This window comes from Thermothelomyces heterothallicus, assembly GCF_042370625.1.
Source record: "Thermothelomyces heterothallicus CBS 202.75 unplaced genomic scaffold P884_scaffold_8, whole genome shotgun sequence".
NCBI lineage: Eukaryota > Fungi > Ascomycota > Sordariomycetes > Sordariales > Chaetomiaceae > Thermothelomyces > Thermothelomyces heterothallicus.
Window position 1 is genome coordinate 530,517 of NW_027192569.1, and position 23,039 is coordinate 553,555.

The 23,039-nt window shown below is 48.5% G+C and overlaps 7 protein-coding genes across 7 annotated transcripts in view; all 7 read left to right on the forward strand.

Annotated features, from left to right (window-relative positions):
- The first annotated feature begins 12,718 nt into the window (after positions 1-12,718).
- Positions 12,719-13,766, forward strand: P884DRAFT_125618 (uncharacterized protein). The gene is made up of 2 exons (XM_069437178.1): positions 12,719-13,378; positions 13,429-13,766. The coding sequence occupies exons 1-2, from the start codon at positions 12,832-12,834 to the stop codon at positions 13,470-13,472; spliced, it is 591 nt and encodes a 196-aa protein (XP_069298501.1). The 5' UTR covers positions 12,719-12,831; the 3' UTR covers positions 13,473-13,766.
- A 1,368-nt stretch (positions 13,767-15,134) lies between these two features.
- P884DRAFT_298964 (uncharacterized protein) lies at positions 15,135-15,767 on the forward strand (the record flags this gene model as incomplete). The annotated part of the gene is made up of 1 exon (XM_069444660.1): positions 15,135-15,767. One exon carries the CDS (start codon positions 15,135-15,137, stop codon positions 15,765-15,767), a length of 633 nt encoding a protein of 210 aa, XP_069298502.1.
- Positions 15,768-16,351: 584 nt separating this feature from the next.
- Positions 16,352-16,816, forward strand: P884DRAFT_276879 (uncharacterized protein; the record flags this gene model as incomplete). The annotated part of the gene is made up of 1 exon (XM_069443008.1): positions 16,352-16,816. The coding sequence occupies one exon, from the start codon at positions 16,352-16,354 to the stop codon at positions 16,814-16,816; it is 465 nt and encodes a 154-aa protein (XP_069298503.1).
- Positions 16,817-17,555: 739 nt separating this feature from the next.
- P884DRAFT_221940 (amino acid/polyamine transporter I) lies at positions 17,556-20,271 on the forward strand. The gene is made up of 6 exons (XM_069439505.1): positions 17,556-17,927; positions 17,984-18,044; positions 18,155-18,336; positions 18,466-19,108; positions 19,188-19,267; positions 19,371-20,271. The coding sequence occupies exons 1-6, from the start codon at positions 17,778-17,780 to the stop codon at positions 19,878-19,880; spliced, it is 1,626 nt and encodes a 541-aa protein (XP_069298504.1). The 5' UTR covers positions 17,556-17,777; the 3' UTR covers positions 19,881-20,271.
- A 205-nt stretch (positions 20,272-20,476) lies between these two features.
- Positions 20,477-21,007, forward strand: P884DRAFT_258416 (uncharacterized protein; the record flags this gene model as incomplete). The annotated part of the gene is made up of 3 exons (XM_069441232.1): positions 20,477-20,552; positions 20,676-20,787; positions 20,902-21,007. Coding segments are annotated over exons 1-3 (223 nt in total), but the record flags the coding sequence as incomplete, so codon positions are not given.
- Positions 21,008-21,062: 55 nt separating this feature from the next.
- On the forward strand, positions 21,063-21,590 carry P884DRAFT_276881 (uncharacterized protein; the record flags this gene model as incomplete). The annotated part of the gene is made up of 2 exons (XM_069443009.1): positions 21,063-21,224; positions 21,309-21,590. 2 exons carry the CDS (start codon positions 21,063-21,065, stop codon positions 21,588-21,590), a joined length of 444 nt encoding a protein of 147 aa, XP_069298506.1.
- A 474-nt stretch (positions 21,591-22,064) lies between these two features.
- P884DRAFT_197623 (uncharacterized protein) overlaps positions 22,065-23,039 on the forward strand; it is a gene marked incomplete at both ends in the record, with an annotated part of 1,898 nt that continues 923 nt past the window's right edge. Inside the window, 3 exons of the mRNA XM_069438076.1 lie at positions 22,065-22,115; positions 22,214-22,333; positions 22,426-23,014. Of these exons, the coding sequence (XP_069298507.1) occupies positions 22,065-22,115; positions 22,214-22,333; positions 22,426-23,014 (760 nt within the window). The remainder of the gene's footprint in view (positions 22,116-22,213; positions 22,334-22,425; positions 23,015-23,039) is intronic.

Consider the following 23,039-nt stretch of genomic DNA (forward strand, 5'->3'; position numbering starts at 1 on the left):
CAGAAGACAAGAACGCTACCTGAAGGCGCCACCGAAATCAGAACAAGTATTAGTGAGCAGAGTCCGGGCACACTGGGGCGATCAAACAGAAACCTATCTTAGTTTCGCTGATGGGCTCCCTCTGTTCCCCTCTTTTATGTCTAATTACAGAGGTTTTTGCCAGGACAGATGGTCGCTACCAGCGAGGCTCAGAGGAGCCTTGCCGTCGCTCGATGAGCCTGCTGCTCATGAGCGAGAGGGGAGATTACCTTTTGCGGCCGGTGAGCCTTGCGGGAATTAGACAGGTATCTAATTAGCATACATGTCCTGCACATACAGTATCCCCGATCGCCGTATGTAGGATTCTAGTAGGAAGGCCGTCATGGTGTTACTTGAGCAACCAATCCCCGAAGGACGAAATGTGCGCAGCTGGCGGGTACTGCAGCCAGCTGAGCGCCCATGTCCTTTTATTAGCAGCCCATGGGCAGCTGTGTTCTCGGGGAGTCCAGCTGGAAAAGCCTCGAGAAGGCCGGCGAGGCATGCCGGATGTTTTGCCCAGCTTGGGAATGGCATCTTCTTAGGAAGCCAAGAGAGCGCTTGAGCGCTTGACGGAGCGGTTGGAAGGGGAGGGAGGTGATAAACGCCGGCCGGGGCTGTCCGCGCGAAAAATCTAACCATGGCATCGTTCCAACCGTGTTGGGTGCGGAAAGCGCCGTCTCTCGCATCCTCTAACGCATCCTCAGACGTGCTCGGCGGTTATTGGGGACAGGCCCCAGGCAAGGCGATGTTGGAGTCATGATGGAGGGGGGCGCTGACCACCTATTGGCTGGAGGGTGCCGCAGAGGGAGAATAGGTACCGAGGACTTATGCAGAACGGGCGGGACACACCTCTCGCACAGCCAATAGTGTGATCTCCCTTTCGCGCTGTCCTAAACGCCAAAGACGCGACGCAACCTGCGCCCTGGTCTGCGACCGGGTCTGCGACCGGTCCCCGTGCCCTTGTACTGTACCTAGGCGCCTGCCTTCGGACCGGTGCGCCTTGCTCCCTCAATCTTTTAACTTATTATTATAAGGTCTCTCTGTTGCCACCCCCATGTAAAATAGCCCCGAGTTGTCGTGAAGGTTATCGATCTCGTCTTAGACAGCCTAATTAGCGGGTTTTCAGCACCCTATTCCAACAACATCAGGAATTTTTGTTGTGTTTTGGGCCGTCCCAAAATTGCCGGTTGCGGCGAGAAAATGACTGACACATTTGGAGCCGAAGAACCGCGCAACTTCTACGTCCAAACCCATGGAAACGAGCCGGAAGACGTCATCGAAGTCTTGGATGAGATTCTAGGGCGAGGAGAGTTTGGTCTGAAGGTGCACAATGCTGGAGCCTCCTCCCACCTACTCTCGGACGTCAGTATTGTTGACACTATTAACCTTCTACTCAGATGGTCGACATCGATCGCTGGATCTTGACACCCAAAACAACCCTAAGCATTGCAAGTCCATTCGTCTTTTTCCCCAAAATTGGCCTCGATTTAGCCTCCGCTTTCTGACACGCTTCGGCTGTTCTAGGACGACCAGAACAAGATCAAACGGGGTTTGCCGAACGCAGTGGTGAGCCCGGGGAAGCATTGAAAGTAGTGTCTGTAGTGGGTGGCTTGATGGAAGGAAAGAGTGCCTTGTTGAACTAAGTACGATAGGACGGAGCATCCCCGTCATCAAAGGCTGTGTCCACCATATCATAATTACGGCATTAAAATATAATTAAGTATTCACAAGGCTTAGGTAACCAAATTGTCTGGAGCATGCCAGTGGCGCAATAATAGCCCTGGTGTTTGATTTCCTAGGAGGCACCTCAGAGGAGTTATTAGCGAGCATGGTGAGACGAGGCCGCGATAACGCTAGCGTCCCAAGACCTCTCGAGCAACATAGAGAATGTTGAGACATTTAAGAAGAAGTAATACAGAGGCAACTGTGATCCGCTCGTTATGAAAACCTACATTGCCTTAATTATTACCTATTCAGATACTCGTCACATAGAAAGTTACCTTAATTAGTTGTGTAGAAACTACATCTCCCCAATGACCAAGCAATTCCACGAAAAGTGCACCTCGGCCCAATGTCCACATCCTACATCCAACCATCGAGACACCTGCGCCACACACTAGGTAAGGTACTTTATTCATGCCGTTCTTGTGAAGATATCCATCAAACAGGAACCCGCACAGAAAGACGCCCTATCCTAGAAACATGCTACGGCCCTCCCTCTTAGATAATACAGCAATCGCAAGGCAGTGGGCACGGGATGATGAAGCAGAAGCGACCGGGACATGCGCGGCTGCGGCCGCCGCGCAGGCTCATTGCGTCGGCGTGGCTCTCCAGGTGTGGCCTCTGTGCATCTGGCGGTTTGAAAAAAGTCAGGACCAAGGATCGCTCGTGCCATCTTTCGATAGCGATGTCTGAACGAGGGGATTCGCCCGAGCAGAGCAGAGAGAGTGATTAGGGAGAACGGGAAAAGGGGAAAGAGGACAAGACGTAATTACCTGATGGAGGTCTGGTTGTAGTAGTCAAAATGGTTCAAAAGATCGATGTCCTCTATCAACGTTTGCTGGCCCTGTGGCTCTGTATAAGAAGAGGATGGGCACAAAGAACCCACCGTTTACAGACTCCATAGGGCAGTTATCTTATCTAACCTTACATGATAGACGCGTCCGTTGATACGTACTATATCAAGTGCCCCGCCTAGAAAAGAAAAAGTAGTACCCGTACTATAGGCTCCAAATAGCTCCCAATTTGAGCTCTCTTTCTATATCAAATATCTAATTGAAAGTAGTAGTATTATACCACTACTATAGTATCCTATATGTCGTCTGTACTCGTTCTATGTAGGCGTTTTCTAGCCGCGCCTGCCTCCGGGCGAGTCTTTGACGCGGCTTTTCTACCTGCGCCTGCCTCTAGGCAAGTCTTCGATACGGCTTTTCTAGCTATGCCTGCCTCTAGGCAAGTCTTTGAGGCAGTTGATTGCCTTCCTTGACGAGCCTAGTATTTGTTTACTATCTTATACGTATAGTGTAGCTAGAAGTTAGTTTTCTAGACGTTATATTTATAGCCGAGTCCTTTCTACTTGATAAGATACTTATATCTACTATGTATAAGCTTATAGTCCTAAATATACTTGACTTTATATTTATTACTAGATTCTAGCCTACTATTGGTATAGCTATCTTTAATAGGGCTAGTAGGGGGTATGGTATAGTTGTATAGGTTGGTTCCGGGAGGTGTAGGCAATAAATAGGCTATAGATATTACTAGGTATATATCTATATTAGGTGGTAATTGTAAGTGGTATATTAGACGGCTAATGTGTTTAACGATCTTAAATAGGCCTATATGCTATTAGGATAGTTTATATAGCGGTCGCCCTAGTAGATAGTAACTATAGTATAGGTGTAAATATACTTAGTTACCTAGCTTAAACTCGATATCACGGTAGCTAGCATTATACCTATATTTGGCTCGAGCTGCTATAAAATCTATTACTATCTAGGTATCTTGGTATAGATATTCGTATAGGACTAGGATATCTTACGCTATATTTGATGACAGTATAGTTAGCGCTTCTAATGGTCCTATAGGTTTGAAACCGTATAGTAGCTTGTGTGGTAATATACCAATAGATATGGCGTAGGAGCTATTTAAATGCTATCAAAGCTATAGAAGTATAGCGGTCTAATCGTTATCTAGTTTCTTAGATATGAAGAAGTATAGAGCAATTTCTATAGTCTGGTTCTTTTGCTTTATAAGACCGTCTCCCTATAGGTAGTATATAATTATTATTAATAGCTTTATACCTAGTGCCTTCTATATACCTATCTATAGTTTAGAAGTAAATTTACGATCGCGGTTAGATATAACGGCCGTTAGTACTCCTTAGTTAGATAGGAGTAATTGTTATATTAGTATATAGCCCTAGTTTATGGTAGTATAGCTAGAGTGGCCTAGTATAAGGAGCGTTTATTTAGACGACTTATAGGATACTATTATTATCGAATCGAATCTATTATACCTATCTAAGTGCTATAGCGTTCTAGCTAATGTAACTGATAGTAGCGCTACTATAAAGTCGATGGTAATTACCTATATTAGTAGTATATCTAATAGGCGGATTGGCTGGTAGTCGCCTATAGGAAGGTTACGATCCGTAGTATTAACTTGATAAATAGGATAATATTTTATATAGTCCTTTACTTACCTGGTTTTTCTATTGATCGCGATACTATATAAGTTATATATTATCTTATTAGTTCTAAAGTAATGCTTCTTATTATAGGCTAAGCTAAGGATATATTGTACGAGGCTTGCTAGTATATATAACGCGCGAGTGCTATCTAGGTAAATATAATAGAGGAGCTTATCGATCAAGACAAACGATAGCCTATAGCGTAAAAAGATAGCAATGCTCTTATCGTCAATAGCTCTATCTACGTGCTTGGTTTTGAGGTCCTTAATGATATAGGTGTATTTAGCATTAGTTTTATAGCTACTAATAAACTTCGCCTTGAGGTTAGGATTTATCCGTACTTCGGTAAAGGCAAACTATATATCGTCAAGTATAGCTAATCTATTAGAGTGTTTAGACGGTTCGGGGTCCCCTAGTGTACTTAATCTGCTTAAGGCGTCTGGTATAAAGTTAAGCCTTCTAGGAAGATAGTAGACCTTAAGGTCGTACTACGATAGGTAGATAGACGCGTTGATTAGGTCGCGATTAGTATAGTTAGTAGAGCTTGTATCTAGGTTAGTTTATTCTATAATTCCGTATATAGTGGCGTGGTTAGTTAATACGATAACTAGTATATACGTTAAATAGACTATTATATGTAGTTTACAAATTACCTATACTAGATAAGCGACTTCTTGTTTAGAGGGCCTATATTGTATCTTAGCCTTCGTTAATAGGTAGCTTAGGAATATGACTAGTAGTACTTGGTTAGCTAGGATAGGTGTACCTAGGTGCTAGTTATATTTGTCGTAAGTATAGAAGACTATAACGCTAAATCCGCACTCTAAACAGCTATCTAGTTAAATATATAGCTATTTACTAGGATTAAAGTGGTATAGGATAGTTAGGTTCTCGCAATAGATAGCCTCTTATAGGGCTGAAAAAGAAGCCTTTTCTTACTTAGTCGGTTCGAAAGAAGTATAGCTATAATAGCCTATTTATTTGGTATAGTTACTAACTTCTAAACTACTAGACTTACGCCCTTATACTAGCAATTTAGTCTTATGTTTTTATAGTGGTTTGGCGATCTTTACGTAGTACGGAATCAAATGCTATAAGAATCGGGTAACGCCTAAATATTGTTCTAACGCCTTTAACGTACGTAGAAAGGATAGTTACTTGAACGCTTCGATATACTAAGCCGTATTGGTAAGGCTAAGACTATCTACCCAAAAGCTAAGGAGTTCTATATCTAGGTATCCGATGTAGGATTTAGTAGGAGAAATGGTAATGTTCTTCTTCTCGAATAGGCTAAAGATGGTCCTTAAATAGTGTACGTAATCTTCGGTTATATCTAAGAAGATAACGATATCGTTAATAAACATACGATAGTAGGTGAAAAACGGTTGTAATAGCTGATCTATAAACCGTTATACGTATATAGGCAAATTATAGTAACCTATAAGTACTATAGTTGGCTATTCTAAACCGTGTAGACTAATTAGTATAAACCTATTATAATGCTATAGATATACGCCGAATTAATAGAAAAACGATGTAGCATTAATAGCTATAATAAACTTCTTCCTATATAGGGCTATAATAATCTCTGACTATAGTAGTAATAGGTAGTTATCTAGGACGATGACCTTGTTTAAACTATATAGATTAATGATAATACGACCCTTAGTAATGCCCTTGATATTATACCAAATAACGAAGATAGGATAGGCGAAAGATATAGCCTCTTTTGTAAATTGTATCTTTCCCTATTGATAGAGGGCGTCGAAGGTCTTATCTAGGACTTCCCTATCCCTCTAGCTTAACGGGTATATATAGGAGCGTATCTTCTAGTGTTACTAGCCTTCTACTAGTGGCACTTTCATCTATTTGCTCTTTAGTATGTCGATCAGACCGTTATCATTCTAGAGTTATAGAAATTCGTTAACTAGGTTAGTAAACTTCCTAGCTAGAGCTAAGTCGCCTATATAGATATAGACGCCGTTATTAGTAACTATCTTAAGTAGGGAGCTAGATATCCTTAATCCTAGGGTGGAATGCTTCTCTAGTACTTGTAGTTTACGTTCCTTACTACTAGTAGCATTACTAGTAGCTCCGGGTATTGCTTTTGACGAAATATCTAGCCGTTAGATTCTCTTAGAGTGCTAGGTAAGTTAGAAGACGAAGTCGCTAATAGGTGTGTTCGAATTCGTGCTTTTAATGTCGGTAAACATTGCTATAGGTATAAGTCGCTTTAGAGGGACGTAACTACCTTCAAGGATTACTCCCGTATAGTTATTCAAATCGAAGGAGGTATTAATAGGAATGACGTCGTAGTAATTAGTGATTATTAATATAAGGTTAACGTCGGTTGCTACGGCTAGTGTAGCTATCGTTATAGCCGTAGTTACGACCGTGGTAGCACTGAAAGCTGTTTCCTACGAATAGGCGAAATAGCTATTGTCTTCTATTTCTTTGATCCTTCTAATAGGGTGCCTCTTCGGGATACAGATCGTTCCTCGCGTAGTATTTTTGATAGGTACTACTTTTAGAGTCTTCGTATCTACTATAAAGTTATAAATGGCTATATAGGCTAAGTTAAATATAAAGGTATGATCTATTAGGAGAGGCTTATACTCGATAGGTACTATTGCCTGTTAATTAGGTAGGAAGGTGATTTCCCTAGTTATTTTGACCTTTTATATATAGGGTATAAAGTATATATATATAGAAAAAGGAATACGGAAGTTAAATAACTATAAATTAACTTCCTTATACTAATAGTCGATATTGGCATTATAGGAATCTAGGAATTCGTTACCTATTAGGAGATTTAGCGCTAGGGAGTTAACAATCTATATAGAATAGGTAAACTTAGCTAGGGTAGGGATACCATTTTGTATACCCAGTAGATAGATATCGAACGTTATCTACTTGTTAAGACTTAGTATAGCGTTTCCTATACCTTTGATTCTGCCCTTACGTCGTTTAATCTAGTAGTTTAATCATTATAAGAAACTACGGTCAATAAGGGAGCGACTGGTACTAGGATCTAGGCAAATCTCTATGACGCTACAATTAGTTAGTTTATAGTACGCCTAAACGCGTAGATAGGTATAACCTAAAGGCAATCTATAGAGGTTAGCTATATGCCTACTAGGTACGTCCTTGACTTGGTACGTATCTATTATAGCGTTTTCTAGTAACGTTGTCGTCAAATCTATTGCCTAGTATACCTTTTCCGATGGCGTAGTAGGCTCTTCTGTCTTATAAATGCTACCGGATTTAATAGGGTAGCGAATGCTACTAGCTTTCGCTTTCTAATAGGACTTTAAGTGCTAGAAGAGTACGTTCCGCGAATCTAGTGTGGTATTGTGAAACCTATAAGTATAGTAGGCCAAATCTATAAGATTAGCTTTATAGTTATAGATAGAAGGAAGAGGGCCTTTTCTATAGTACTGTTTGGCATAAGAGCGTACTTCGAATTAAAAATTAAAGGCGTTATAGCACTTATAGTAGGTAAGCTACGAGTCTAAAACGATATATATAATACTAGTATCACTATCCGAAGATTTGGATCCGGATTTAGGGATACTAGTAGCCGAATAATCGTTAACTTGATTTGACTTAGAGCTAGAGCTATTGCTAGCTTCCTTTATAAAGTATATATAGTTACGATAGTCCTTTTACTAGTAATTATCCTTACAGAACTTATTATCTCGATTTCCTTCCTACTATTTGCGATTGCCTTGGTTATAGTAGGTTCCTTCGCGGTAGCAGTCATTTCTATAGTTACGATCAAATCTATAGTTACGTATGTCGTTTCTAAACGGTCTGTCATTCTGGTAGCTAAATTGTCATTATTAGTTAGCGTTAAAGGGCTTGAAAGGACTACGACTTTCATTCTTATAAGGCTCTGGTTTGCTATCTAGGAATAGCCTTTTCTATAGAAATAGGTAATAGTTAAGAGTAGCTGCTAGAACGATAGATCGAGACTACTTGATATACTATATATAGTTTCTAAGAGAGGAGTGTCGCTAGGGAGGATCTAAATACTATTTAATATAGAGGTCTATTAAGGACTAGACTTAAACTATAACTCCTTACTAGTTATCGTTACGTTCGTTAAGTATATATATTAAGTATACCTAATGAAGTATCTTCTATATAAAGAAACTAAGTGCCTATTTGTCCTTTGTAATGTCTTTTAAATATAAGCGACTTTCGTTAAACTTATAGGTAGTAGTTATAGTGTCTAGGATAAAGCATTCTTATAGTTATTCTACGATAGACTAAAGACCTTAGTCACGTAGTTATCTATATATAGCGCCGTTTAATTCGTTAGTCTACTAGATAATTACTAGGCCTCCGAGAAGAGTTTGAAAGTAGGATAGAATCTACGTTTTAACGCTTCTATAGAGGTTACTTTCTAGGAAGGTTTTAATACGGTTAGCAAAGTAGTAGACATTAGTAAATATTAAGTTCTTTCTATTATTAATAATGCCTAGGGAATATAGATTAGGAAAAGAAGGATCAAACTAGCTAATATCGTCCCTCTTAATCTTAAAGTCTAAGCGGCTCTATATACTTATAGTAGTATTATACGTTAATTCGTATATTTGACATCTATTGCTATTATTATTATTCTTGCTATTATTACCGTAAGGCGGAATGTCTTAACGGTACTAATCGTTAGGGGTATAGTAGTAGTTAGGAGGATCGTTATAGTCATTAGAGGAATTAGGATCGCTACTATTACTAACCACAAAGCGTAGAGTTTTATATAATGACTATAGTACGCGTTCTAGCTAGCTAAGATTAAATCTATAGCTAATGTCGGCGCCTTTAGGGGGTATAGGAAAAGCTCTACTATTATAGCGTATATTTTCCATAAGGTTACTAACTTCCTATACTTCTTCTATAATAGTATTAAGTCTAGCTAGGTTAAGGGACGATCGTTAATAACTAAGCGGTTATATATCCTCCTCTTCTTCGTAACTACGTATTATATTAACTATCTCCTTTATCTAGGTTACTACTCTACCAAGAACGTCCCTATACTATATTATATATATTTCTAGTTCCTTAATATATTTAGCTAACGGTACTATCGTTATTAAAACTTCCTTTTCTAGGTAGAGGGTAAGGCAATCTTCGACTTCTACTATATAGGTTATAATTCTATAGTCTATCCTAATAAGACCCTTTTCTATATTTTTATTAAACATCTTCGTAAATTTACTAAGAAATCCTTTAGTGGTTTTAGTAATATAATCGGTTTAGGCCTCTAGCTAGGCAAATCGAAAATCTATCTTACCATTTAGCTAAGTAAGTGTCTCTTTATTAGCGCCGAACTTGTTAGGTTTAGCTTGTTCTATCTCGTATTCGTTAGCAAATTCTATTGCCGATTCTATCTCTTATATAGGAGCTTCCTTTTCTTAAGGTAGTTAACTACTAGGGTTAGGCTCTAGTGCCTATAAACTTGTTAGAGGAGGTATTCCCTGGCGTCTTTAGAGTACGCTTACTATATAGTTAGAGAGTTCCTTATATAATAGTTATTTAGTAGGGGAGTTTAGAGGATATAGACGACCGGGAGGATCGTCTATAGGAAAAGATCCGGGTGTTGATATGAGGTTTGTTTATTAGGAGCAAACGAAGATAGAGTTAAGGGGTAGAAGGTAGAAGAATATCCTGGTTACCAAGTCGCCAGGAACAGAGGGATTTTATGGTGGTTATAACAGAATTGCTTAGTTCGGTTACCAAGTCGCCGAAATAGAGCGTAACTATCGCGATATTGGTACTAAACTGATCATCAGAGCGATACGAATCTAGTGCTGATGGTTGTTAGATGGTTGGTCGTAGTGCTTGCTACCATTTGATAGAGGTCTGGTTATAGTAGTTAAAATGGTTTAAAAGATCAATGTCCTCTATTAACGTTTGCTGGCCCTGTGGCTCTATATAAGAAGAGGATGGGCATAAAGAACCTACCGTTTGCAGACTCCACAGGGCAGTTATCTTATCTAACCTTATATGATGGACGCGTCCGTTGACACGTACTGCATCATTACCCATGGGCCGGGCGACTGGGGGCTGAGCTGCGTGCGGTTGGTGCATCTGCGCGGGCTCCGGGGCCTGGATCGCGATGGATTGCGAGGTTTGGGCGCTGGTGTTGGAGGCAGTCATTGTGTGTCGAAAGTCGAGAACAGATAAGTAATTAATTACTGCTGGTCTCGGAAAGGGTGGCGGGGTTGTTTCGAGTTCGGCACGATCTATGAGGAGGACACAGTTCGTAATTAACTCTCTAGTGCTTGGCTGCGGGAGGTTGCTGATGGAAAGGTACCGGTTGCCTGAGAATTTGGCCGACGGAAAGAAGAGGCGGCCTCTTTCGGGAGGCTGCCATCAACTCATTTCGAGGGCTGACGTGTCAGAGGAACACCGATTGGCCGTGCATGAGGTCATCTGTTAGTTTCAGGTCCGGGAACCAGGCATGACGAACCCTAATTGACCCTTGGAATCAATCGGGATTGTTGATGATTCTCCCCTGTCAAGAATCGATCTAGAATCCAGAGAGTCAAGTGTTCTTTTTCGAAACTTTGTTGTTCCTTCCGTACAGTTGATGAGTTGATACAAGGTTTATCGTGCGTTGTTGGCCACCTACCTAATTAGGGCTACTCAGCCTCCCTATGACTGAAGGTACTACAAAACTTCGCGAAGCTGATCGCAGCGTGTGACACAAAAAGTGGCAGGGGGCCTCTACACCCATCCCGTGACTATTTCTGGCCATGTGGAAGTGAGTACGACTGGAATGAGTTTAGTCTCAACATGCGCGTGCTCACAGCTTTCATCCATTCGCTGCTTGAACCGCCAGGCACGACACTTGGGCTTCTACGCGTTCAGTCACAGTTACAGGAGCACCATACGGGACAAAATGTAGGATACGGTATCGTGTACTCCGTACCTAGTTTGACTGCTATTCACGTCAATAATTACGGTTCAAACGAGGCAGTTCTTGGTGCAGGCAACCACTGATCACGACTGCATGCAAGCAACACGAACCTGCAACGCCTGTTTACTCTATACATCTTTGCGGGAATGAAGCCGTGCTTGTGTTCGATTAGATCGTTCTACTTAAGGCAGCCCAGGCAACCATAGTACCATTGTTAAACGTATGACTGTTCAACACCGGTGTTACACGCGGTCGCCCATTGGTTCCCCTTAAACCAATATTTTCATCTTTAGCCGTTCTGGAAACAAGGTTGAAGCTCCGTGGAATGACATTCTCGGCAGCATGTAAAACGTTAATTAGTTGCTAGGATCTGGTAGCGGGGCATCTCCTCCCTCAGCATTCAGGGAAGTGACATCACCAGCACCCTATCAGGCGAAACCTCAAGTCTGTCATCGCATATTTTTTTCCATCTCAATTCACACCTACCCAAGCACCTCAGAACTACGGGACATTTGAACAAGAAACGATGAATTCCCTGTTCAAGACAAGATCATCAGCTGTGGCGAGATTGGGAAGAATTGTCGCCCCCCACAAGCAGTATGAACGACGCTCACTCGGGCGCCTTTCCGGCACGACTGCTCTGGCTAATGTAAGGTTACTATTCAATATCTCTCCTATCTGAACAGGGTTCTGGTTTGCGATATTCGCCAACCGAAGGTGGTTGGCATGGCCCCACTGACGTCGCCGCGCGCATCAGAAGGAAAAGGAGAAAGCTGTCAATATCCAAAGTAGTCAGCACGAAGATGGGCCAGGGAAAGCAGCAAGGAGAGCAGCAACAAGCCTGAGTTCAAGACGAAAAACACAAAAGGAGATGGACGAGGAGCTGCGAAAGAACATGGAGGGGCTAGCCGGCGATGGAGGCGAGTCCGGGGTCGAGTACGAGGATGGGAAGCCGGTAGCCATGAAAAGGTCAGTGAAGGAAAACATGTTTCGGTATATCTGATGCCGCGAGTTGGAAGGGTATGGGCAGCCAACTGGTGCAGATAATTAGTAATTACGTAAAGAGGGCCAGAATACGGTATGTTTAGATATTTCGCGGAAGATATTCCGATCGACAGCTCGAGCACCGGGTTAACTAACGCTCCAAGGCTGGCACATAGCTCCGCAAAGAGCGTTAACGGGCGGTTAGAGAGGAGGGAGGTTGAGCTTCTGACAGGTGGAACTTGGTGTCTTTGTTGTTGCATTCAAATTTACCCGAGGGTGCCCCTGTCCGAAACTCACGGCCTTTTGTTGTCGCGACGTTTCAGCTATCGGAGCCAAGCCGGGCGTGGTCACTCCGCTGCCTCGAATGCTAGCGCCCTTAATAACTACAAAGTATGCGGTGTGGCTTGACTATCGTAGCTCGGTAGGACATCAGCCCGAGTCTCTACAGCGAGCATACCCCGGATTTCTGACTGCCGAGGCGCCTATTACAAACATTCATACCTTACCTAATTACCTGACTCTATGTTTTCTTTAGCATGTTATTATTAGACACACCGCTCAGCCCTGCGTTGCCTGACCTAGATCGTTTCCTTCGATGCTTAATACCCACCCGAGTTCGTATGTTATTTAGATAATTAGCTACCTAGGACTACCTAGGATCGGTTAGGCTCTAGCATTGAAACATCACCTGCGCTCAACCAACAAACAATCCATGGCTCCGAACGTCCTCTCGCTCGCCACGGCGGCGCTCGCCCTGGCTTCGGCAGCGCAGGCCCAGTACGGCTCCGGGTTCCCCCACGCGACGGTGACGGGTTCGGGCAACTCATACACGGCCAGCGTGGGCTCGAACCAGGTCTACTCGGGGTCCGACTACCGCGAGGCGATCCAGAAGGCACTCGACTCCATCAGCAGCGGCCAGCGGGTGGCCGTGCTGGCGTCGGGCTCGATCGGGGCCAGCACGATCACCATCACCAGCGGCAAGACCTTCGAGGGCTGCGGCACCATCGACGTGGGCAACCGATCCGGGCGGGGCGCCATCGAGTCGACCGACGCCAGCGACGTCAAGATCCCCTACCTCAGCATGACGGGCAACCCCTACTTCGGCCTGCGCTTCTCGGGCATGCGCGGCCTAAGTCGGACCCCCCATCAATGGAACACCCCATCAATGGAACACGCACCACGCCTACACCGCTTTTTCAACCCAACCACTTCAATCTACCATAACTTGCCCAACTTTTCTTCAAACCACTTCAAACTTCGTGGGTATATTCAACAGTCAAAGATGGCTTATACTGAAGAAGATTTACAGGATGCGGTCGCAAAATACCACAATACCCGCTGTTCAATTCGTAGTATCAGCCAGGAATTCGGAATTCCAACTACCACCTTATTCAACCGCATTCGAGGCCGTCAACCACGTTCAATTGCAGCCAAACCGCGTCAGTCTCTCAGTCGCGTACAGGAAGAACAGCTTACCCAATGGGTATTGATCCAAGTTGCCCTAGGTGTCCCACCAACCCACACGCAAATCAGGGAGTTCGCCAGCCGAATACTCCAGGCACAAGGAGCTAGCCATACAACAGTCGGAAAAGGCTAGATGACCCGGTTCCTTCACAGAAACCCTGTCCTTCGAACCCAGCGAGCCCGTAAGATAGATTCAGTCCGCGTCAATGGCGCTACTAACTTAGTCATACGTAATTAGTGGCCACGGCTAAACATCCCAGCCATCAAGGACATTCTACCAGCCAACCGTTAGAATATGGATGAATACGGCATTATAGAAGGCTAGGGAACCAATAGGCTAGTAGTTAGAAGTGTTTAAACACGTGCAATATAGCAAAAGGTTCCTAGTTCGCGGGCATGGACTTCCTTCCTTGAGTGTATCTTAGTAACAGGGATATCACTCCCTCCAGTCGTCATCTTCAAGGGCAAGAGTCTTCAACAACAGTAGTTTCCTCTCGACAAGACTAAATTAAAGGACTAGAAGTTTACGGCAACCGAAAAAGGCTAGACCAACAATGCCATTGCGTTAGAATAGCTACAAGAGGTGTTCATCCCCTATACACAGCCACAAGATCCTTCGCAACGACGACTCCTCATATTGGACGGTCATGACAGCCATACAACTGAGGATTTTATATAGGTGTGTTTTAAGAACAATATCTAGTTGCTCTTTTTACCTCCACATACCTCACATGTCCTCTAACCGTTGGATTTGTTAGTCTTTTCCCCCCTGAAGCACACATACCGGAAGCTCCTCAACAATATGACTTCCTGGACCGATTCGACAGTTCTGGGCAAGCAGTTGATGATCAAATGTATTATAAGGGCTCGGAAAGAGGCTATCACAGCCCAGAACATCAAAGCAGGATAGAGGGCATCAGGGTTATAGCCAGTTTATATAGCCAAACCCCTGATGAGCAGACTTCTGTTGGAAAATTCCAATAACATAGCCAATACCGACAAACAGCCAACTTCCATACAGACTCCAGAACCTGTTCAACACTCCCAGCCTTCGAAAGGAGCCGTTGATCCATTTTTCAGTACACCACAGAGGAGGTCAGACTTACGTAGTCAGCTGATCAACCTGGCCACCGAGACTTAGCACCTCTCTACACGCAGGCTCCTATTCAGGAAGGTTGAAAAAGCGTTCGACCGGAAGGACTTTCAACTAGCCTAGTTACAATAGGAAAACGAAGCTCTAAAGGCACAGTTGGAAGCAGCTCGGCCGTCGAAGAGGAAGAGGGTAGTTACGGATCCGAACGAGCAGTTCGCTACGATTGAACAGATCCACCAGGCCCAGGTTGAAGCCGGCCGTGTGGAGGACCCTGTAGCTGAAGAAAGCGGCTCAGAAAGTGTGGATTCAATGGCTTCCTGTATTGTAGTGGGTTGAACAGACTGTTGTATAGAAGGTTGAAGATAATGGGTGGGTGTGGGTGCCAAGGTTTGCCAAGTGTTCCATTGATGGGGTGTTCCATTGATGGGGGGTCCGACTTAACCCTCGGCAACATCACCATGAACCTAAGCGGCGGCCTGGGTATCCGCTTCGACCGCGACCGGGCGCCCAGCTCGGACGTCAGCATGGACGTCATCACGGTCACGGGCGCCGGCAGCCACGCGGTCGAGACGTGGAACATCGACCGGCTGACCATCAACAAGGTCATCGCCCGCAACGTGGGCGAGTCGGGCCTGCTGCTGCAGACGACCACCAACGCCAAGGTCGGCCTGGTCGACGGCGACAACGTCGGCACCGGCACGGGCTACGCCACCTTCCGCATGGCCAACAACAACGGCCAGAAGGCCGACGGCAGCTACGGCACCAACGTGTTCGTCGACCGCGTCGTCTCGCGAGGGGGTGGCCGCGGCGTCTTCTGCGTCTCGCAGTCGGGCGCCGTCGAGATCGCCTCGGTCGACCTGGCCAACAACGGCAACAACGCGATCCTCATCGAGAACTGCTACAACGTCAACATCAAGGGCGGCAGGGTCAACGGCGGCGGCGAGGTCCGCATCTCGGCCCGCAGCGAGTTCCCCAACACCAGGGACGTCTCCATCACCCTCCAGGTCGACAACACCTCGGTCCGCGAGTCCCCCTGCGGCGAAAACATCCGCTGGTCCATCACCGGCAATGCCAAACAGAACATTTGCTAGCAGAGGCTCGGGGGAGGGACGAGCTGTTGTTGTTACCTTGATGGTGGATCAGGTAATTAACCCACGGCAGACTGTGTGCTGTTGGCTCTTTTCTTTCTCTGTACAAATTTGGTAACTATTAATTAGTATAGTAAAAAATGAGGGAAATCAACATCATTTCCAAACAGGAGAAAACAAGCAAAGCACAGAATTTGCGAGTTGTTCCAGCACAATGTTTTGAGTGCTTTGTTGCCTGCAATTGCGAATCACCGCAATACATACTAATTCTTATCTGAATTGGCCCCTTTATCGAATCACAAAGAGCGCGCTCACCAGTAATTAGTAAATATCCGATAACAAGTCGTTGTTCTCAGGTGATCAATTAACCGAGGCAGCTGTTAAGGAAACAGACAAAGGTTTTCGACTTCGACCTGTCCCACACGAGGGGTAATTACGGTGATTAAGAGAACTATATAACATTCACACATCTCTCAGCCGCCGATGACCACCGTGACTACCATCAAGACGATCCAGGAATCATAACTAAACCACCTGACTCCACCTAGGTTACTTAGTTGCTGTTTTCTTCCGGATCCATTTAATTAATGCCCGGCAACGCGCTCGGGCAACTGCCCATCTTCCCACGCATCCACGTGCGTCTCTGCTTCCCCCAGGGCCTTATCGACCTGGCGCAGGTGGCGGCCGTGCACGTAGAGGTGCCGCTCGCGCTGGTCGAGGACATGACGAACCAAGAGTTCCGCGGCGACGAGACGCTGACCGAGCTGCAGGACAAGACGGGCCCGGCCATGTTCCACATCCACGACACCGTGTTGGCGGCCCTGTCGGCCCGGACCGACTCCCGCTGGATGCCCGACTTCACCCCCTTCAAGCTCCTCCGCGTCAAGGACACCTGGCAACACCTCGGCATCGGCTTCACCATCGAGCAGCACAGCACGGCAGTCCGGAAGGATCTGCGGGTCGACGTCATATGCCCGTCTGACTTGACCCCGGACAGGACCATGTACTGCAACGTTGTCCCGTTTAAGCCCCCTCGGCTCTCCATCGAGTAATTAGGTACCTGATAGGAGGGCTAAGGACCTCCCTACATGAGAGACCAGCCAGGCACCTAACGATTTTCAAGGTTCAGAGGCGGCTGGTCAGAGACAAGATTATAACAGCCGGCGTGTAACACTTGGTTGCAAGACAAGGTAGAGCTCTTAGTAGATGCCCTATTAATCATTCATGGCAGCAAGTCTAAATAATATTCAACACTCTTACTGTCAGCGCCGAGATTCAATGCCCCGTTGTCAGAGTCAACCTGGCCACGCATCACCGTGTGCTAATTTTAATAAAAGATTCCTCGTCCGGGAGATAGGTATAGTGAGGCTTGGACCTGGCGTACAAGCCGCCGCCGATCTTGCGAACGCGCACACCGACCACGGCCCCCTCCATCCCGCAGCAAGTTCCAGGATCACTTCCCGTGAGGTTCTAGATGCGACCATGTTCGAGAGCAGGCTGGCGTCTGTCTGTATGTACTGTACGTATCTGAGGGAGTCAGCCTCCTGATAGGTACTTTCGACATCTTCAATCCCTAACTTTTGGCAAGGCCCACAACTTTATCTCGGTGGCATGCATACATATTATCAGCTGAGAGATAGCAACCTTTTTCGTGTTCGGCCAAGCATCGAGTCACATGCACACCGCTTGGTTGGCCATGATAAGCCCCGCGTGGCAGGCCCCGGTTTCCTTTTCCCTGAGTGTTGCAGGCAGATAAGCGTCGATGTAACGCTACATACACTAGCGTAGACCTCTCCAGTGATAATCATGACCGAGACTCTGTACGCAGATACCGAAGCCTTTGGTCCTCTTCTCTCGGTTGCCGCACGCAAAACCGCGTTCTTTGCTCTCCCCGACCGCTAATTAGACCATTGACGACGTCTTGTGCAACGCACGGTCTCACCCCAACGGCACTCTACGTTGATGCTGCTCTCCTTCATCGTCTAATAAGTTGGCTATTGACATTTCGTAGAGATGAGCTCTGACGAAACACCAGTCCAGCGGCGGCCTTCCGGCGCCGGGGATGAGGGCGACGAGAACCGGCTGGCACAGTTTGGATACAAGCAGGAGCTGAGGCGGGATTGGGGCCTTGCCCACAACTTTGGCGTCTCCTTCTCCATCATTGTAAGTCAAGAAACGGCCGGATAACATTGTTGAGCGTTGAGCCTGACAATCAGCAGAGCGTCATCACAGGTCTCACCACTCTCTTTTCGTATGGCCTGAACACGGGAGGCCCTGCTGGTATGTGCTTCTAATTACAGTGTACATGTACCGGTGTGCCTCTCTCTCTGGACATGTTGAGCCTGGAAGACCATCATCACTGACTGAGGAGGGGCGGGGCTGCTCTCAAGTCATGTCCGTCGGCTGGATCCTGGTGTCCTTCTTCACCTTGCTGGTCGCCGTGTCCATGGCTGAGATCGTGTCGGCCATTCCGACCAGCGGTGGGCCCTACTTCTGGGCAGCCATGCTCGCGCCGCCGCGTTGGTCCCCCTTTGCCGCCTGGCTCACGGGGTGGTACAACCTTCTCGGACAAGTAGGCAGCTCAGGGCCCTTCTTCTACTTTCCTTTCATTGAACCTCCTGGTCTGTCTCCTGTTAACTCCCCACACGCGCTAACCGACGTCCCACCTTACCTCCCTCCCTCCTCCTTCTGAACGAAAAAGGTGGCCGTGACAACGGGCATCTCCTTCGGCCTCGCCGGCCTGATTCCGACGGCGGTCACGGTCAAGAACCCGGACTTCACGCCGACGCCCCGCGTCACCATCGGCATCTACGCGGCCGTGCTGCTCTCGCACGCGCTCGTCAACACGCTGGGCGTGCGGGCCCTCAAGTACCTCAACAACGTCTCCATCGCGCTGCACAGCGCGGGCATCACGTCGCTGTGCGTCGCCGTCCTGGCCAAGGCGCCCACCCACCAGCCGGCCTCGTTCGTCTTTGGCCGCTTCCACGACGGCACCGCCGCCGCCGCCGAGGGCGCCGAGGGCGCCGAGGGCTGGGGCGTCCGCGCCAGCTCCGTCTACGTCGCCGTCTGCGGCGCCCTGCTCTCGCAGTACACCCTCACCGGGTTCGACGCCTCGGCCCACCTGAGCGAGGAGACGAGGAAGGCGAGCTGGAGCGCCCCCATCGGCGTCGTCTCGAGCGTCGGCTTCAGCGCCCTCTTCGGCTTCTTCGTGCTGATGGCCCTGCTGTTCTCGATCCAGGACTTCGCCGCCGTCTTGGACAGTCGCTATGGCCAGCCGGTGCTGCAGATCTTTGTCGACGTTGCCGGCGAGGACGGCGCCCTGGCCCTGTTTACCCTCATCATGGGTGCGTTTCGTGACCCTTTCTCGTACCGACGACGGTTAAAGTGGAGGTTAACCTTGACTGACATGCTGGGACGTTCAAGTCTGCGTCTGGCACTGCGGGCTTTTCAGCATGACCAGCAACAGCAGGATGATGTATGCTTTTGCACGGGATGGCGGAATTGTAGGTGACAGGAGCAGTCAAACGCAATGGCTTGTTGACATGATTGACTATTAATATATTATGCGAAGAGACAGCCATGGCTGACCCTGCCTGTCCTAATTAGCACCCCTTCTTCAGCAAGGTTGACGACCGCTTCCGCTCCCCGACCCGGGCCGTCTGGCTCGCCGCCACACTCGCTTTTATCCTCGCACTGCCTTCGCTGGGGTCGGAGGTCGCCTTCTCGGCGGCAACCTCGATCGCCACCATCGGCCTGTACATCAGCTACGGACTGCCCGTCCTCATCGGCCTGATCTGCCACAAGTCCTTCGTGGCGATGAAGGGCCCCTTCGACCTCGGCGTGCTGTCCCGGCCCGTCGCGGCTGCCACCTGCCTCTGGATCGGCTTCATCACGGTCGTCTTCTGTCTGCCAACGGCCAACCCGGTCACTAGCCAGACGTTCAACTACACGGCCGTGGCCGTCGGCGTCGTCGGCGCCTTTGCCGTGGCGCTCTGGGTCTTCTGGGCCCGCCGCTGGTTCACGGGGCCTTCGGCCGAGGTGTCGGAGGCCCTGAGGTTGGGAGTCGACATCACGGATCCTGGTGCGCTCGAGGCGCGGGCAAAGGAGGATGCCTAATTAACAGGTACATCCATAATTACCTCGGGAAGCGCTAGCTGCTGGGTACGTAAGGCACGTAGAGAATTACCAGCCGCAGCAGCACGAACAGAAACGGTTTGACCCAGCAAAACATCAACTAATACATCCACCCCTGGGGATGTGTTTGAATTGACCTTGACCAAGTCACGCATTGTGCCATTGTGCTTCGACGCGGCGCCTCTAAATTGATTGCGAGCCCCCCAACTAATTACGTTCCAAGAGAAGAAAGAATCACGAACAGAAAAAGGAACCCGGATACAGACAGGGGAGGAGACCAAGAAAATAATAGCAAAGAAGAGAAGAAACAAGGAGCTACCAAGCTTCAGTATTGCGCCGCAAATAGCAACTCTCAAGGTGGCGGAATCCGAACAAGGGGCGGAATCCGAACAAGGGGGAGTGCGCGCGAGGCAGTGGCGGTGCCGCCTTGGTATTGCTACTCGGTCTTTGTGCATCCCCTCGAACCAACGCCTCTCACGATGGAGGCTCCTTCCGGATCCGTGCACTTGACAATAAAATCATTGTTCCAAGGCACAACACCTCACCTTGTCCGTGTCTTCCGTATTCTCCTATCTAGGGACATCAGACAAGATTCGACTTTTGTTCGAACCCAGCACAAAAGGCCCCGAGGATGTTAAATCAAGTTTCCGCTCAGTGAGTCCCGGAGCCCGAGTCCCCAAGTAATTAATCTCTTTCTTCGAGTTTCGAACATCGCACCGTTATCTCGAGGAACTCCCGCGCGTCATGGCCAACAATTTCGTTGACAGGCAAAAGCAGGCAAACTACAGTTTCAACAGCTATCGCGTCCGAGGAGTCTTTGATGACCATTTCAACACGCCCCAATACCATGCCTACCCCTTTCCGCCTCCTCCGCCCGCAGCGGGACAAGGTAGGCTCACCCGACCATCCCGCGAAGTGCTTCTCCGAGGTTGCCTCTCCCAACCGTTCCGGGGGGACAGACTGGACCGAGACTGAACTGAGCTGACCCATCTGCCGCTCTCAGCTGTTGGCCCCTGGCCTGGTATTCACCGAGTCAACAACCACCAAGGCCCACAGCAGCTGGCATGGCCTCGCCGCCGAACGCGAAATGATCCCGCTCCGCGACTGACAACCAGGATCCGTAACGCTCGGCGGAGGCTAAGAAGACAGCTCGAGGCCCGCAGGATGCAGTTCGTGAGGCACCTCGGGCACGGCGGGAACGGGGTGGCTGCCGCGTTTCGATTCCCAGATCCCGGCCCCAACGGCGAGAGAAGGTACCTCGTTGCCAAATCTAACCACACCGTCAACGGAGACATATCTATCGGCTGGGAAAGAGGTCATACCAGCGTAAGCCACCGACTATCTCTCTTCCAGCCACCGTACAGCTCCTACTTGTATCATGAGACGCTAAATGGGGACGCAACCGAGTAGAGATTCCGAAATGCGATGCATATAGTTCAGCTGGAACAGCCGGCCCCGTTGGTCAACCGGCGGAGATCCGAGAGGATACGAGCGCGCACGCCGGGCCAACCCGATGGTTCATGGCCAAACCACATCGCCGATGTCAACAATATTCTGTTCCTCGAGTATCTGCCCAGAGGGAGTCTACACAAGGCACTGTGCACCATGCAGAGCAGACAGATGGTGGTCCCGAACCGGGCCCTGTGGCACATGTTTCACTGCCGTAAGTTCATGTCGTCGACTAATTATTAATTACCGGGCTTTGTTCTTGCGCATCACTGACCTCTTTTCTCCCGACGCCAACCATTCAGTGATCAAAACCTGCATCGCAATGGCATTTCCGCCCAGAGAGAACCCGAACCTCTACGATGCAGCGTTTTCCGTGTCGGAGCGGATCCCCCAAGACAGGAGAAAACGAAAGAACCGATTTATCCACTTCGACATCGACCCCTGCAACGGTAAGTCGAATCCGCCCCGTGACGCCGGCAGGCATCGATTAGGTACTCTTGTTTGGCAAACACACCCAGCTAATCTCGGTCCGCCGTGGGAAGTCCTCGTGGGCGCTAATGAGCCTGGCTCAAGCCATCCCCTGATTCCGCTCCTGAAGCTGAGCGACTTTGGGCTCGCGAAAACGCTGAATCAAGCCCACCTTCAGAATGGGTAAGTAAGGAGGCATGCAGACCTCGGGACCAGGATGCATTTCTAACACAGAGGCGTTCTCACAGGGACATCATGTTGTACGTTCGGAGAAGGGCAAAGCTCTCCTACTACACTCCGGTACGACGCCCCCGCCGATGGGATCACTCTCACGCTCGCGGCTGTTAATTAGGCACCACCTGTCCAACTCAGAAGCTGACCACATTCCGCGACCGCAGGAGCAATTCACAAACGAATGGGACTACGTCTATGCAAACTACACCCCGTGGTCTATGCCCACCCAGCCCGACATCGCCGGCAACCTAGGATGGCGGAACAACCTCTTCCAAATCGGCCTGGTAAGCATCATCTTAATCAGTTAATATCCCTTCATCCACCCAGACTAAACATTAATCATCGTCAATCCGACCAACCAATCTCGTTCCAACAGGTGATGCTCTCCCTAATAACGAAGTGCTACCCACCTCTGCCACCGTACCCCGCGCGCGTGTACGTCCCGCCCCTCGAGGCGGCCCACCTGGACGACGACGACGAGGACCGGCAGGGCAACCCGCCGGCGGACGCGGCGCAGTACGTGCGGACGCGCGCGGGCGGGGACGCGCCGCTGCCGCCGCAGGGGTGGGACGACGACCGGTACCGGATGTCGGTGAACCCGGCCGTGCGGGCGCGGTGGGCCGAGCACGCGGCCAACGACGACGACCGGCTGCGGTACGACGACAACTCCGGCCGCGACGACGGCAACTCCCCCCCCGGCCGCCGCCGCCGCCGCATCCCCCGCGACTGGGTCCGCGTCTGGTCCTGGGGCGGCTTCATCCTCGACGACGACGTGCCCGCCTACCGCCGCGTCGACCGCGAGCTCCGCGTCCTCGTCGCCTGGTGCCTCTGCGACCGCCCCATCTACCGGCCCCGCCTGAGGCGGCTCGAGTGGGAGGTCCGCGGGTGGATCCGCAGGAACTGGGGGAACGACGAGGACAAGGGGTATTTTGACGATGACTATGACTTTGGGGATGGAGGAGGAGGTGGTGGAGGAGGAGGAGGTGGAGG